The 16,048-nt window shown below is 37.6% G+C and overlaps 1 protein-coding gene across 1 annotated transcript; it reads left to right on the top strand.

Moving 5' to 3' along the window:
* Nucleotides 1–10,742: 10,742 nt before the first annotated feature.
* Nucleotides 10,743–13,247, top strand: LOC149830240 (BTB/POZ domain-containing protein At3g50780-like). The gene is made up of 2 exons (XM_090015412.1): nt 10,743–11,336; nt 12,276–13,247. The coding sequence occupies exons 1-2, from the start codon at nt 10,743–10,745 to the stop codon at nt 13,245–13,247; spliced, it is 1,566 nt and encodes a 521-aa protein (XP_089871538.1).
* Nucleotides 13,248–16,048: the final 2,801 nt, after the last annotated feature.

Here is a 16,048-nt window from a genome sequence, read left to right as displayed (position 1 = left end):
CAACAACAAACCGCACATAGTTAGAAATCTGATTCTCGAGAAAAACCAAATTCTGATCGGGTTCAGGACCTTTTTAAATTCTGATTTTAATTCGGATGACCATTTTATATCGGATCTGTATTAGAATCCAATCAAAGCTGATCCATTAATGTATACCTTTTTCACACGTAAAAACCATGTTTTAATCCTTTTTATGTATTATATTGAATTCGGATTGGGTTTCAACTCTACCATATTGGATCTAGTGAATGGATTTGGATTAGTCTATCAGAGGGCACGATGCATAAGAATGAATTGGAGTATCCCTGTGACAGATTTCCATGAAAATTTTGGTAGTTAATTTAATTTGGAATCGTTTCTCTTCATCTCAGAAGTTGAGAAGCTCGCTTCAGACTTCAAGCTTCCATTTGCAAACATTTTTTTTTAGGGTAATGTCTATAGGTTAGTCAAAGAGAGCTCAACTAACAAGGATTGGAAAAGAGGTAAATCAGAAGCAAACAAAGGCTTTATCCATGAAACGTCAGAACAGCCCCATTTGTGGGTAGCCACGGCCAACACATCTGAGAGAACAACTTTTCTAAATGGGAGAGAGAGGAGTCGGTGTTTGAACTACAAGAAATTCAATTTTTATTGCCACAGCTTTTGCACCAGTAAAAATCTTTACCGGCGCAATCACTGTGTCAGTAGATGCGCTAGTAAAAGCCTCACCGGTTAAGGTTTTAGTGGCGTAATTTACGTTTTCCAGTGAAAATATTTTCACTGGCGAAATCTTTGCGCCAATGATTAATTTTCATTGGCGCAATCACAGCGCCAGTGAAAATCTGCAAACTCTTTTAAATGCCTTTACTTTGTAAAAGACCTTAATGGTACACTTATTTAATGCGCCAGTAAAAGGGGCAAATAGTAAAAAAAAAGAAAGAGATATGTAATACAAAAACCATATATCAGTTACAAGTAAATTAAATACTGCATAATACTAAGTCTTCATTCCATTTTTCAAACAATGCAAAAAACTATAACTTTTTATCATAGATTTCATATTACAACTAGCCCGAATACGAACCTACTGAAAATGGTAGTTTCCTGAAAACACCACCATGATGAATTAGCCTATACACAGAGTATCAGTAATCAGGGGAAAAATTGGCATCAAGATATCAAAAAACCATAACTAAGAACCAAAACAAAAACACAAATTGCTGCCATCAAATGAAAAAAACTTAGACCCTTGGATGTAAAGTTCCACAATACCAAAATCATAGGGTTGAACAGATCACAAAACTTAACCGGGTAAACTACAATTCACATTAAAAAATTTAGAAGAATCTTAAGGACATTGTTAGCAACCTGTACTCTCACAAAGTTACTAGTCGTAGATTATCCAGTGGCAAGAAAGAAAGTTGGAAACAAGCATATCGAAAAATTAAATGAAAGGAAGAATGAGACATGGTTCCTAAAGCATTTAAAATTGAAAATTATAATCTCAATATGATTCTGGAATTGATGTGAGAATGTTAGCAGAGAGGTCCCCACAGGCATGAAGCCCAGCTAGAAACAATGAAGATTCCATGGTCGCACTTTTGCAAGTTGGGGCATTTTTTTTGTGAACCCATATCCGTTAGTGCTCTAAAATCATTTCCATCATCCCCCTCCAGAAGTTTCGGGTCAACTCTCTGAGGCAGGCTTGCACTAAAAGCTGTTAATGTGTCAATGCACCTAGATGCACTCTCCCTGGTCATTGAATGCAGGACCACCACTATTTCCTTGAAAAATACAACTCAAACATTGAAGTAATATAATCTATGATGGCTCATCATCGATAAACTCAAGTCACTTGTGTTTGTCATAACATCAACATCATCCTTTTGATACGAAGGACCAGCTGCATATTCACCCACATGTTTGTTCCCAGCAGCATCATTCTTTTCTTCATCACTCAAATCTGATTTACCACATAAAAGCAAACAAAGACGAAAACATGATATTTTTTTCCTGAAAAATAATGATCGGAGACTATCTCTAGTTGAAGTATGAAAACAGACAGTTATTCATACATATCCAATGGAAAAGATTGCACGTTTTACATTAGCATCAAGCACAAAAACATGAAAATTGTACTATGCACAAAACATAACATACCTCCAAAGCAGACGAGGACAATGCCATTCCTCCAAGTATGCCAAGTTTAGTTAGATATCCACTTTGCCCAAGTATGTCTTTCTGGAATGCAGACGCCCCATAGTCCATAAGAACTTGATGGACAACTGATCATAAGATGGCTTCAACCAAGGGCGTAGCTAGGGGGGGGCAGGACTGGGCTGTAGCCCAGTCCTGCCTCCCGAAACAGTTAATTTTTTTTGTTTGTTTTTTTTAAAGCCCAGTCCTAGCCCAGCCCTGATTCCATATGAAATAGATTTTTATCCATTTTTGTAGCCCAGTCGAGTCCTAGCCCAGCCCTGACTGCAGCAAATAGTTTGATTTGTCCATATGAAATAGATTTTTATTAATAATTGTAGCCATTTTTTATTTTATCTCAATTTTTTTTTCGGGGGCGCTGCCCCCGAACCCCCGACTATCACACAAATACATTTTTTTTTGCTACAGCCCTGTTTACCCCCCCCTCACATGAATCCTAGCTACGCCCCTGGCTTCAACATACCTTCCTAAAACCAATTGAACAGCTGTTGGATGAGGAAAACCAAGTTAGAAAAATGGGAAGCAAAGGACTAACGAAAGCAACCACCATAGACGTATAGGAAATGTAATTGGTAAAATTGAAACAAAAGCCTGTAAAAACACCCTTGAAAGAATGCAACCTTTGTTGTAGATAGAAGTGCGCTGCTAATGGCATGATCAAGCACTTTGGCACACTAAATTCTCATTGTTTTTGAAATGGGAAGCTACCAGAATGCAACTCACAAAAGCATAGGAAGACAGACTAACCTGTGTCCTGAAGATCATATCCCATATTGTGGTCAGCAACTCATCCTTGCAGTTGTCTCTTACATCACATCCTTTTTAACATACCAAGAAACATATAAATCATGTAACTCTTACACAAGTATGCTAAAGCTAACCACAAAATCATAAAACTATCTTTTTGTGAATCCAAACTCCACTCTCGGATTAAATCATAAAACTATGTGATGTATGTAATCTCGACAGATGCCTTGTTTTCTTACATGTACTTAATACACGGCCCTTATGCAGTTACCACATCCCATTGCCAAAAATAGCATCCCAACTGATCATTTAGCTCATCTTAAACTACAAACCTTGCAAAAAACGCTGTTTTTATGTAACTTTGTCATATGTCTTGTCTTCCCAGATGCATTTTGTTCACACACAAAACAATTGTGTATTTATTTGCTCTTTTAGTAATAAATATACTCTTCCTACCAGTAGTCACACGTTTCTTCTGTCCTCCAGAAATACCTCGAAATATTTCATTTCCTACCATGGGGTCTGCACAAATATCAAGACCTAAAATCTGGTAGTGATGTGAAAATAATTAATATGTAGTACTATGTACCGTTCATAATCAAAGTAGAAGAGAATGGCTTCGTTGTGGAGAAACTGCGGTCTAGGTATTAGCAGATACCCGAAGCATGTAATCTACAACCACATTTTCCTTCTGTCCTTGCAATGATGCAGCCTACAATCATGAAACCACTGAAAAGATCAACAACCACAATGCTGTCTCATATTTCTAGAAATGAGCAGAAAAAGGAAGATGACACAAATAGAAAACTTCTCTAAATTCTGTTGTGAATTTAATAGAACAGAGGATGAGGATCAAAGATGATTCATTTGATGCAGAAAACCACATAAAAAAACGTATGAGAAGAATGCACAGATAATATCTATCACCTTCATGAAAGAGGAGGAAGATGACACAAATAGGAAAACTATTCTGAATTATGGTATAAAGTAATAAACAGAGGGTTAACTTCTAAACAGCTTGCATCAAGTCTCAGTTAAACTTTCATTGATGTAGCATTTGTGTACTGTCATATCATGTGACAGCCACTTCTTGGATGTAGCTTAGTGCCTCACAACCCTTCTTTCTTATATTAAGCTTTCATAGGCATACATAAGAAAATGAAAGTTGATCAAACATTTGAGGAAGGTGATTCTTGACAGGGCTTGTCTGTGCTTTTTATTTGCTATATTATATTGAGTTCAAAACCTTTTAAGTAATTCGGTCTCAGAATTTGTACCAATGCTTGTTAAGAGTTTCTCAACTGGATTCTAGGCATGAAAGATTTTATTATTTTTCCTTTTTATTTCTCCTGTTTCTTTATAGTTTTCACTTATTGAACTAATTTATTGTGGATATTGATGAACCGTAGAGGGGTGCCATTGCACTATTTTTTTATTGGCAAGCTGGGGTTAGGCAGACCCTACCAGGTCTAATTCAAACCTGGACTTGTTTTGACATTTCTTGGTGGCGAGAAATATTGCCGCTATTGGCCTATAGCGGTGACTTTTTGGGCAATAGCAGCGAGAAAAATCACCGCTATTGACCCTCATCCTTGTAGTGTCCTTTGTCATAAAAAAAAAAAGAAATAGTGACCCGATAAATCTTACTTAGAACTCTAATTTGCAATTCAAGCTTTTGGATTCTATTTAATTACGGCAAGTTTGGTTTCAATTAGAAGTTCTCCCCACATACAAAGGCTATAACAATGTGTAATTAGACTATAGGAGGTTTGAAAGTTTCATGGCTAGCCAATTGTAGATAGTCTCCTTAAATTAGGTGTATGCACTATGTAGGTGTGGTTGTAATCAGTTATAATTTACATATTGTAAGTGATAGGGTTTAGACTTTAAAATTTTCTTTATTTTTTTTTAGATTTTCTTGGAGATTCAAGCATACTCACAAATATATGGTCAATATATTGAAAATGTAATGATTTTATAGCAATAGTTTCAAAGGATGATATTATAGCAAAATAAAACATATTTTTGAAGTATTGCCCGTTCTGAAATTTCATGTTTTTAACCCAATATTAACATGATAAAAGCATTTTTGACTTCTTTGTTATTTTATTTTTGTATTTTTCATTGAAAGAACACGATCCAAGGCCCAATCTTTAGTAAACAAACTATCTTGAACACATCTATGTAGTCAGATTGAGCCGATACAACTTGCATTCTCTGAATTATATAGCTCATTGGTGTTGTACCTTTATTAGTACCAAATATAAACCCATATATATATATATATATAGCTATTTATATTATATATTTTATATAGAGATATTTATATTATATATTTTATAAATAGATATTTTATCAAGCTTTTCTCTCACCGCATATTTTCTTGGGGAGGAGATTTGTGACTGGACTCAAAGCTTAATTTTTAGGATGAACAAGGTCAGGTTCTGATTTTTTGTGATCCCCTCATGTGTAGCAAATGGATAGGAGCATTATATGGGTGGGGGGGCTCATTCCATGGCAAAGCGTGTTGAAAAGGCACCATCGAAGGTGGGGTGCTTTAAAATTCCACTCTTATTTTGATAGGATCAATTGAAAACAGAGCATGCACTGGATTGCTGTCTCTCGCTGTATCAACTTTGGCAAAAGATCTTACCAATATCGAACCAGAACAAAATCATCAAAAAGTAAAGAGTCAATCAACTTACTGTTGCTATCACTCGATATATCTGAGTGCATGTCTCTATTGACTCATCTGGTAGGGTGACTCGTGATTGTCACCAAGCAGAGTGGGACTCCACTAGCTCAAAACCCACGGGTGCACGTCCATTATTGCCAGACATAGTTGGGTGAACCGCCTAGTGGGGTAAAAGCGATCTAGGCTTTTTTTCACCAATGAACTCATGAGTGCTTGAGGTGGTTTTCCTCAGATACACAAACCAAAAAAAAAATGGAAAAAAGAGAATCTTTTGTTTTTTATTTTGATGCAAATCCATTATTGGATTACCAGAAACTACGCTACTGTCTACCAAACTGTGATATATTCTACTATAATCTATGATATATAGGAAAATCAGAGAAATTAAATGGAAAATGCTCAATAGTTCATTCATTCATTCATCTCTAAAAAATAATTCTCTACCATAAATATTTATAGAAAAAAAAAACAAATCTAACATGGTCCAAGCCCTAACTATATTCCAAAAATAAAAAATCCAAAAAAGATAAAATGGACTTACAAATGGATCTTGAACCAGGGTACATCCTGCTCCAATCTATGGCATCCTCCCCGGATTGAATAAGACTCACCTAGTCTGGCTCACTTTTGCTTCTTCCAATTTCATGCAATAGCTAGAGAGGTCTATGGTATATATATATATATATATATATATATATATATATATATATATATATATATATATATAGAGAGAGAGAGAGAGAGAGAGAGAGAGAGAGAGAGGAGGAATTAAATTAAACTAAACTATAAGTTACATGAAGTGGTGATTTGCTCCAATTGCTAGAGAGGTCTATGGTAGTCTATATTGTTTAATTGGATCTGAAGTGGTCTTTATGGAGTTGATCAAGTTTGTGGAAACAAGGTATGTTACAAGATGGATGCACTCTCATGTCTTTTATCCCTAAAGAGTCCGTTACATCTCCTTTTCGAATTCGAATTTTACTGCCCATCCAAAAGACCCAGTAACATATGATAAAAACTTTGCCATTCAACCAAGACTGGTAATGATATTGTTAACAAATGCTACATCCACTGAAAATTACATGTGAAGGCCAAAGGAGACGGATAGCCCCACATAAATGAAGCTCAACAATCCAAGATCAGTTTTCAGTTTCCTGACCCTTCACAGTCTAATTGAGTAAGCTTTTGTCTCATGAATTACCTGAAATCCGGCCCTTTGATGCCATTTTTATTTCATAGATCATCACTTGCTCTTTTATTAATCACGTTCACTTGCACGGGTGTTGTACTAGTATATATGTGTGTGTCTTGTAAAACAATGATAAACACATCTAATGGGTCGAACATAAAATACCTAAAAATATGATTTTTGAAAGGTCCCAATGGTGACCTAAAAGGAGCTAGGATACTCTACATTCTAACACACACACACACACACACACACACATATATATATATATATATATATATATGAAAACTGAAATATGTAAACTAGTATGAATCAAGATTTTCATAGCGACTTTTGCAAATCTAACCCTGCATATGCATTCGGTGTGGTCCATTTACTTGGAATTGACTATTGGATCATCGTAATTGGATAAAAAAATGTATTTTATTATGCTTGAATATTTACAAACATTCTGATCTTTTGATTTTCAAGCCTTAAAAGATCCTTCTTATACATATTAATCAGATGATCTAAGAGTCTATTTTTATAAAACCAAGCTTCTAGATCGCATCCGTACGGTAAACTTTTAGAAATAAAATAAAAAACCTATGAATATCTCAGTGCATACTAGTTTACATATTTCAGCTATATATATAAGCTGCTGGCTAATAAGCACTTTTCTAGCTAACTTCTAGCTAACCAGGCTTTTAAAGGTTTTTTTCTCTGTTTTCCTTAAATTTGATTGTATGGACATGGTCAATCTACTAAGGAACAACACTTGGATCATGTTTTTTCTATCAAAAAAAGATTTTTGATTCTTGAATATCTATCAAATCTAAGATCATCGATTTTTTGGAATCAATAATCCATGATCATTGATTTTTGAACCATATAAAAACCTAGGTAAGTAATAGAATCAATGATCCAAGAGTCTCGATTCCAATAAAATCAAGCACGTAGAACACATTTGTACAATCAAATTTAAGGAAAATATGGAAAAAGCCTTTAAAAATCTGGTTAACTGTCCGTTAATTAGAAAAGTGGTTGACAACTACCACTTTTCTCTCTCTCTCAATATATATATATATATATATATTACTAGGTTTTCAAAGGCTTTTCTCAACATTTTTCTTAAATTTGACCATACAGATGTGTTCTACATGCTTGATTTTATAGAAATCAACTCTTGGTTCTATTGATTACAACATGCAAGTAGGTTTTTATAAGGTTTAAAAATTGACTGTTTAAGATTTTTATAAACATGACAGCTTTAAAAATCATGTTTTTTATCGAAAAACATTATCTAAGTCATTTTCATAAATATTGATGATATTTGCAAAAAGCAACTCAAAAACACCCATTCATTTGCAGTAGGCTTCACGTAGGTTAGAAAAGTGGCTTTCTGCAAATACTTTTCCCCTCTCTCTATATTATATATATATAGAGAGAGAGAGAAATCGGTAGGTGCTAAATAATAAGTGCTAAATGGGTTTTTCTGCTTATCCGGTGTTTTTTTCGCAGTTTCGGCCCGTAAATGTCTTGGGCATAGTCGATTTATGAAGAATCTACATGGATCATGTGTTTTTGATGAAAAAAATGATATTTGGAGCCTCCAAAATTTATAAAAATTTTGGATCATTGATTTTTCGAACCTTATAAAAACCCACCCATGTATTGGAATCAAACGCTTCAAGAGTTGATCCCAATAAAATCAAGTACATAGTTCATATCTGTATGGTCAGAATTTAAAAACAAAATGACAAAAACCTTAAAAAACTCATTTAGCACGTATCATTTAGCATATTTCATTTAGCATCTACCCATTACTATATATATAATAGAATGGGTCTGTGCTAAATGAAATGTGCTAAATGGTTTTTTTTTATCTTTCGATATTTTTTTCATAGTTTTGACCCCATAAATGTGTTGGGCATGGTCGATTTACGAGGAATCTACACCTGGATCATGTGTTTTTATTAAAAAAATGATATTTGGAGCCTCAAAATTTTACAAAGATTTTAGACCGTTGATTTTTTAAACGTTATAAAAACTCATGAATGTGTTAGAATCTGTAAACCCTCAAAATTTTAACCTTAATTATTGTTCAAATATTAAAATTTTGAAACCAATTTTTTTTATGAGTATGAGTTAATCAGAACTTATAATGCAGAAACGATTTAAAAAAATGATTAAGACTTTGAGCGATGTTATACTGAAGATAACAATCAAATCAAAATATATGGGATATACACATTTTAAACTACATACAATGTAAAACTGAAATATAAAGAGTTTTAATTCTATTTTAAATTAGAGTATAAAAATAATAGTTCAGTCTTTACATGATCAAGTAGTTAAAACAAAAAGATCATGTCTGCCAAGATCCTAAGTTAAGAGTGGACCCTCGAGGATGCAGCTTGATCAATCATTTGCATCAACTACTCATCATACTCTACATGTATTTCCTGTCCCCCCTAAAACAAGGTCAGACTCGCTTAAGTCTGCAAGAGCAACTCAAACTCAAATTTAAAGAAAACATATCAAGTAAACACAAATACATATATATTTTGTCTAAACTAAGTAAATATGATTAATTAAAATTTTATTTACTATTTAAAACTTTTAAAACTCTACGTTTAGATCGATCTATTTGGATCTAACCCGTATAGAATTTGGGTCTATTTTAAAATCCTTAATTTTTTTCAAATTAGTTTCTTATGTTTTATTCGCATTAATTACTCATCTAAATTTAAATAGGTGAAGGTTGTGACTCACTAAAATAATAAATTTGAATAATAATTTAAATGTTTTAATCAATATTTTATCTAAAATAATACTTGAAATAACTATTTTACCCTTATTGATAAGAATAAAGTAATTAAGCATGTAAAATACTCATAATTGACATTTAAAAGATAGAAACACATTTCTAACTCGAAAATAAGGCTAATTTTCTTATTCATTTATAATATCCAAAATTTATAGGTTTTACAGAATCAAACACTTCAAGAGTTGATCCCTATAAAATCAAGTACATAGAGCACATCTCTACAGTCAGAATTTAAAACAAAAAACAAGAAAAACTCATTTAGCACGTATCATTTAGTACAAACCCATTTCTCTCTCTCGCTTTCTCTCTCTCTCTCTCTCTCTCTCTCTCTATATATATATATATATATATATATAGGAAAATTGAAATTTATAAATTAGTATGAACTAAGATTTTCATAGTTTTTTTTTCAAATCTATCTATGCATATGCATTCAACATGGTTCATTTGATTAGAATCGACTATCTGTTTTTGTAAAATCATGCATTTAGATCACATTTGTATGGTGAAATTTTAAAAATATATATATATATATAAATCACAGTTTATATGTATATAAATAAAGATGAGGGTGAAATAGAGAGGGAGACAGAGACTTTTGATGATTACTGCCAAAACAGACCATGACAGTCGTTACATGTAATAAAAATAAAGTGCATCATAATTTCCTTTTAACTAGAATAACAAGAAAGCTACTGCCCCGCTTTTAAAAGCTGGGGCATGTTCTCATCCTTTGACCAAGAATTTCATGACTTAGACCAAACAAAGGTATAATTAACGTGTCACTGCAGCCGTCTACAACTCCCACAAACCCTCGTAACCCTCCCCCATTTTTTTCTTCTGTTAGTGATTCTCGTTATTTGTTATCAAAAGCACAAACTTTGGATGATATCACCTCCCACCTTAAATATTCAGAAGCTAACCCCGCGAAATCATCACGCTTCGCCACGCTTCTCTTCATCTCCCATTACTTTATCCACGCGTGTGGAAAGACAAAAACACAAAGAAGATTCCCTGCCTGAGCATACTGCTGCACATAATAGCAAAACCACACTCTTTCTCTCTATCTGTCTCTTCTTTCTTTCTATCCTTCTCAGAAAAAAATCATGGCAAACTGTGAAGCAAGCAATGGAAGAAAACAAACCACCACCACCGTCACCAAAAGAGTCGAAGAGCAGGATGCGAGAAAGATCAAAGTTGCACCCCCTGTTGCTGTTACTCCAGATGGTCTCTGGTGCTGCCCCTTCCCTATCAACTCCACCAGAACTGTTTCAGTGCAACAAAGCCACCGTTCAAGGCCAAGAGCACCCAACCCCCAGACTAGTCCACTAAAACCTTCCCCAACTGTCTCACAAAACCGACCCTTGGATCCAAAACCAGACCCACCTACGTTGACGGGTGAGGAGGAGAGGGTCATAGTTGGGTTTGGTGACCCTGAAACCAGGGACCTACAGCTTACCTTGTTCGGGAAACAGGGCCTCACCCTGAGGCTGAGGGTCCACAAACAAGTGTTAATGGCCAAGAGCAGCTTCTTTCAGACCCGGCTCTCGGGTCTGGACGTCGGCTATCCGGGTCTGGTAGAGATTCGTGGGTGTGGGGATGTGGAGATGTACCTGGAGACCATTGGGCTGATGTACTCCAAGGATCTCAAGCACGCCCTCTTGAAGCAAACCCTTCCCAGAGTGCTACGAATTCTAAAGGTACTGTTTTTCATCATCTCTTCTTTTGTTACGTTTTCATCTTTCTTTTGGTTGATATGACCCAACAAGTTGCTTTTTTCTTTTATGCCAGCAACTTCTTCTGTTGATCAGATCGACTAGAAGAAGTTGAATTTTTATTTTTATTTTTTTGATGACCTGGTCAAAGCAAGGAAAACCTAGGGTGGGGCCCACGTCCACCCTGCCTTACATGGCCTACCTCTCAAAGCTGAGTAGACACGGGTTTTGATCCAGTGCCTTCATCTTAGGAAGAAGTTCAATTAGTTGTGTTCAATTAGTTGTGTTTAGGGGTGTCAATGTGTCAGGTTTGACCTAGACCCAACCCATACCAAACCCTATAGGCTAGGTTGAGGGTTTGGATAAAAATGAGAAGGTTTGATTAGAATCCGGGTAAAGGTTTGATTAATACATGAAGTTGGGTATGAAACTTTTATAACAGATCTAGGCTCCACCCGAGTTTCGACTAAGATCCACAAATTTTCAATGTAAAAAAGATAAAAAACGGTGAGCAGGAGCGTTTTCTCGGGTCCAGCTACCTCTCTCTCTCTCTCTCTCTCTCTCTCTCTTTGTTTGCCGTTTTTTAACTCATTTTCCTATGTTGTGTTTTCCAACCGTCTTTCTAAATGTGAAAGCTTTCAAACAAAGTATTAACCAATAATGTGTGTGGGACTGATCCAAACCCGAGAATGGTATGTACTCAGTTGGATCGCGCATAGTTTTCTCAAACCCAAATCTGAAGCCAAATTCTGATCTAATAATGGTTCCACTCCGATTATGTATACAACGTTAGATGCAGAGAAGGATGACTCTCGGAAAAATCAGGATCAGATTGAATCATCTTCGAATCTACCAAGATCCAGACCTGCTTCGACCCGTTTAGCTACATGGACCTTAATTTACTGGTTTCTTTCTAATCTGCAGGTTTCGAATTCCATAAGCTTCCACACGTGCGTCCACGCGTGCCTCGTGTACATCGAGGCCGTACCATGGGTCGGGGAGGAAGAGGAGCAGCAGGTGATATCCGAGGTCTCTAGGGTCCGACCCGACGACCCTGACGGCGAAGCCCTCCATGCCAACGTCCTCAGGCGGGTCCTCCTCCTCTCCCCGAACCGCCAACAACAACCATCGGACCCACCCCTGACCCGAATTCTCGGACTCATAGAGCAAGCGACCCACGACCGAGCGCGGACCCAGATCCAGTCCCTCCTCTCCAGGCTCCTCAACCAGACCCGCCCCGAACCCGACCCACTACACGAGACCCTCTACCGCACGTGTCACGCGTGCATGCACGCCCTCCTCGTCCTGTTCGCAAGTGCATCCGACAAGGGGGACGACGTGGGGCCCATCCCGGCGCTGGTGTCGAGGCAGGCGGAGAACCTCTTGTGGGCGGTGGACGTGCTCGCTACCCGGCGCGCCGCCGACGACGCGGCGGCTGCATGGGCAGAGTTCGTCGAGCTCGCGGGGCTGCAGCGGTCGGTGGCGCCGTCGGTCAGGCGGGCGGCGGGAAGGGTGACAGCAAGGCTCTGCGTGGCGATCGGGAGGGGGGAGGCGTTCGCTTCGGGCCCGACGCGGTGTGCGCTGGTCCGGCGGTGGCTCGGCCCCCTCATGGACGACTTCCGGTGGGCAGTGGCGGTGGTCGAGCGGGAGGAGGTGGAGGAGGGGGTTTGCAGGACGGTGCTGACGCTGCCGATGGAGGAGCAAGGGAAGGTGCTGATGGAGTGGGCGCGCAGGTACTCGTCGGAGGGAGGGAGGGAAGTGTGCTTGGACCTCAGGGGGGCCTTCGAGGTGTGGTGGAAGAGAGCGTTCCTCGTTGGTGATTGCACTAGTAGTAGTGGTAGTAGTGCCCAGCGTTTGCGTCGAGGAGGAGGAGGAGGCAACGTTCCTCGGTATTAGATGGTACCTTGTTAGGCAAATGAGAGCTTCGAGGTTGGTTTTGGTGGCATAGAGAAATGGCCGTCGTCGTCGTCTTTGAGTTGAAAAGCTTTTTCTTGGAAACTTGTAAATCAACGACACCGACAAAATGACTTTTTTTTTCTTAGAAAAAACACTAGCCGAAGAACCTGTCAAGTTTTAACTATGTTTTTTTTTTCAAAAATCTTCTTCTCTCTTGTTGTTAATTAACTTATAAACAAAAACAACTCGATCCAATGGGTCAAGCCCACTCGTCCTAATCGGGCCAAAATCCAGCCCTTGATACACATGGGCCGGTTTCGGGCCGGCCGACGGGTTACCAGGCTAACCCGTCTAAGCTACGTAATTAAATTCGTGGTGATATGAAAAGTAATGAAATTAGTTGGTTGCATAGTAACTTGGTAACTATTACCATTACCCAATAATTAGTTGCATTAATTTTATGAACACTAAAAACATAATTAGTTGAGTAAATTATTATTATTTACTTAATTAGTTGTATTAATTTTGTAAGAATTGGAAAGATAATTGGATGGATGCATGAGACTATTGGTTTATTTAAGAATTAGGGTTGCTGACATTCGAAAATAATGTACAAATGAGTTTGGGTCAGGTTGAACCGACCTGCTAAACATTAGTTTATTAGGCCAATTATTCAGGTCATGAGCTGCACTTCAAACCTGAGCTCATTAAGAATTGGGCCCAAACTCGACCTATTAGTAAATAGGTCGGGCCATCTCTAGGCTGAACCACACGTAAAACTCGATGGACCGAACCTTAAATGGGCTTGGGTCATGCCGAGCCAGCCCCATGCCCAACCCTACAAAGAATGAAAAGTACTAGCTATTTCACAGGGACACACTATAAAATGTGTATCTTCATCATGGGCCACTAGAATATGAGAACTAGAATGTGAACAGATATTTTTATAGATTTTTTTTCTTAAATTTGATCGCATAAATGTGATCTACATGTTTGATTTTAAAAGGACTGGCTCTTGAATCATTCGATTGTTTTGCAAAAAGATTTTTAAAATTCACGGCTGAGAATTTTTGTAAATAGTCAAATATCTTGAAATTATATTTTTTATCTAAAAAAATGATGCACCAGTTTATTCTTAGCAAATGGATCATGCTCAATGCAACGATAGAGCTGAATTTGTAAAAAACGTCCAAAATACCTGGTTCATCCTCGTATTTTCAGTTCGCGTATTCTTACTGTTCTTCTCAACAATAAAAAAATATATAATTTATATGTTAACATCTTTAGTATTGTGTGACAGACGTACCCGGGTGCAGCTGGGCATGGTACCGCCCGTGCATGGCCCACCGGAAACCCTCATTTTTTTTTCTCCTTTTCATTCTGGCAATGTAGAGGAGGAGAAAAAGAGAAATTGAGGAAGAGGTGGACGAGGGGAAAGAAGAGAAAGAAGTAAAAAAAAATGAGAGAAAGATTGCGTACCACACCCTCCCTCCCCTGAGAGAGAGAGAGAGAGAGAGAGAGAGGGAGGGGCTGTGGGTGGGGTTTTCCCTTGCCTTTTCTAGAGAGAGAGAGGGGGGGGGAGGGCTATCGGTGGGGTTTAGCGCATTGGTCCCTCCCTCCCCCTTTCTAGAGAGGGGTGGGATTCATACCGGACTCTTTTTTTTTTATTGTATTTTTATTCATTTGCCTTAGGTTGCCCTTTTCTTTTCTTTTTACATAAATAATAGATTTGAATTATTATCCAATCCCTCCAAAAGGGTTTGGCCGAAGTGGTGGGATGGGTTTATTGGCAGGCAGGCAGTCACTCTAGTAGGTTGGTCCTCGCGGTCTAGACTCAAATCCCATGAGCCTCATCCCTTGAGCAAGCTGAAGAGTGGACAGTGAGCCAGTGTGATCGTGAGAGCAGTATCTTTATGTAAATATAAAAAAAAATCCAATCCAAATCCAATATATAGGTTTGGATTGGATTATATATATATACATATATAAGTGGTAGGAGATTTGAACATTAGGTAATTGTACTTGAACATACTCTAGCATCAAAACCAAGTTTTTTCGCTCAAACAAGCAATAGCAGCAACAAAAAACACTGCTATTGACCTTTAATGATGATTTTTGTCGCTGTTATTGGCCTTCAGCAGCACTTTATCGCCATTATTGCTTGTTTGGTGGGAAAAACTTATTTTTTACTATATATAATATATAGGAGAAAGCATAATGAACACACTTAGCATGATTGGATGCACTCCACATATTTGATGGTATTTTTTTTGTTTTTTTTTTTATATTTAGTGGCAATCTTGGACCCCCTCCAAAGGTCTAGGTGGATGCCCACAAACGCACAAAGGAATGTCCATCGTTTATGGCGCACTATCTCTCTCTCTCTCTCACTCTCTATTTGTGCTAAGTGTCTTCGCGCACTATCAACAGCACTACAGATCCTCAACAGCACTACAGATCCTCATTTAGATGTCTGTGGTCTGAGTTTTTCGGTTTTTGTGTTGTTGTATTTGTGCTTGTGGAACTCCAACGCTTTGTTGAATTTTCACTTTTAAGTAACGTTGATCGCTTTTCGTCTCTCTCTCTCTCTATATATATATATATATATGCCCACGCACCCATAGTTTTAGAAATTGCAGTCACAGGCTTTCGTACCGTATTCGTACCAAAACTTACACCCCGTACCCATGTGACACAGCGTATAGACAAACAACTTTTTCAAAATTATTAAGACCGTCTTGAAGAATACATAGCATGCATGGGAACGTGGAACATTTAGGGTGGTACGTTCGGGTGCCTCA

The sequence above is a fragment of the Nuphar pumila genome, chromosome 8 (assembly GCF_984573655.1).
Source record: "Nuphar pumila chromosome 8, dmNupPumi1.hap1.1, whole genome shotgun sequence".
Classification (NCBI taxonomy): Eukaryota; Viridiplantae; Streptophyta; class Magnoliopsida; order Nymphaeales; family Nymphaeaceae; genus Nuphar; species Nuphar pumila.
The sequence above is the reverse complement of the archived record's forward strand: the minus strand, read 5'-3'. Positions and strand labels throughout refer to the sequence as shown.

Excerpts from the sequence above, each read along its gene's own strand:
- LOC149830240 (XM_090015412.1), top strand. The coding sequence starts at position 10,743 with ATGGCAAACTGTGAAGCAAGCAATGGAAGAAAACAAACCACCACCACC. Across the intron at positions 11,337-12,275 it reads GAGTGCTACGAATTCTAAAG|GTTTCGAATTCCATAAGCTT; the intron begins GTACTGTTTTTC and ends TCTAATCTGCAG.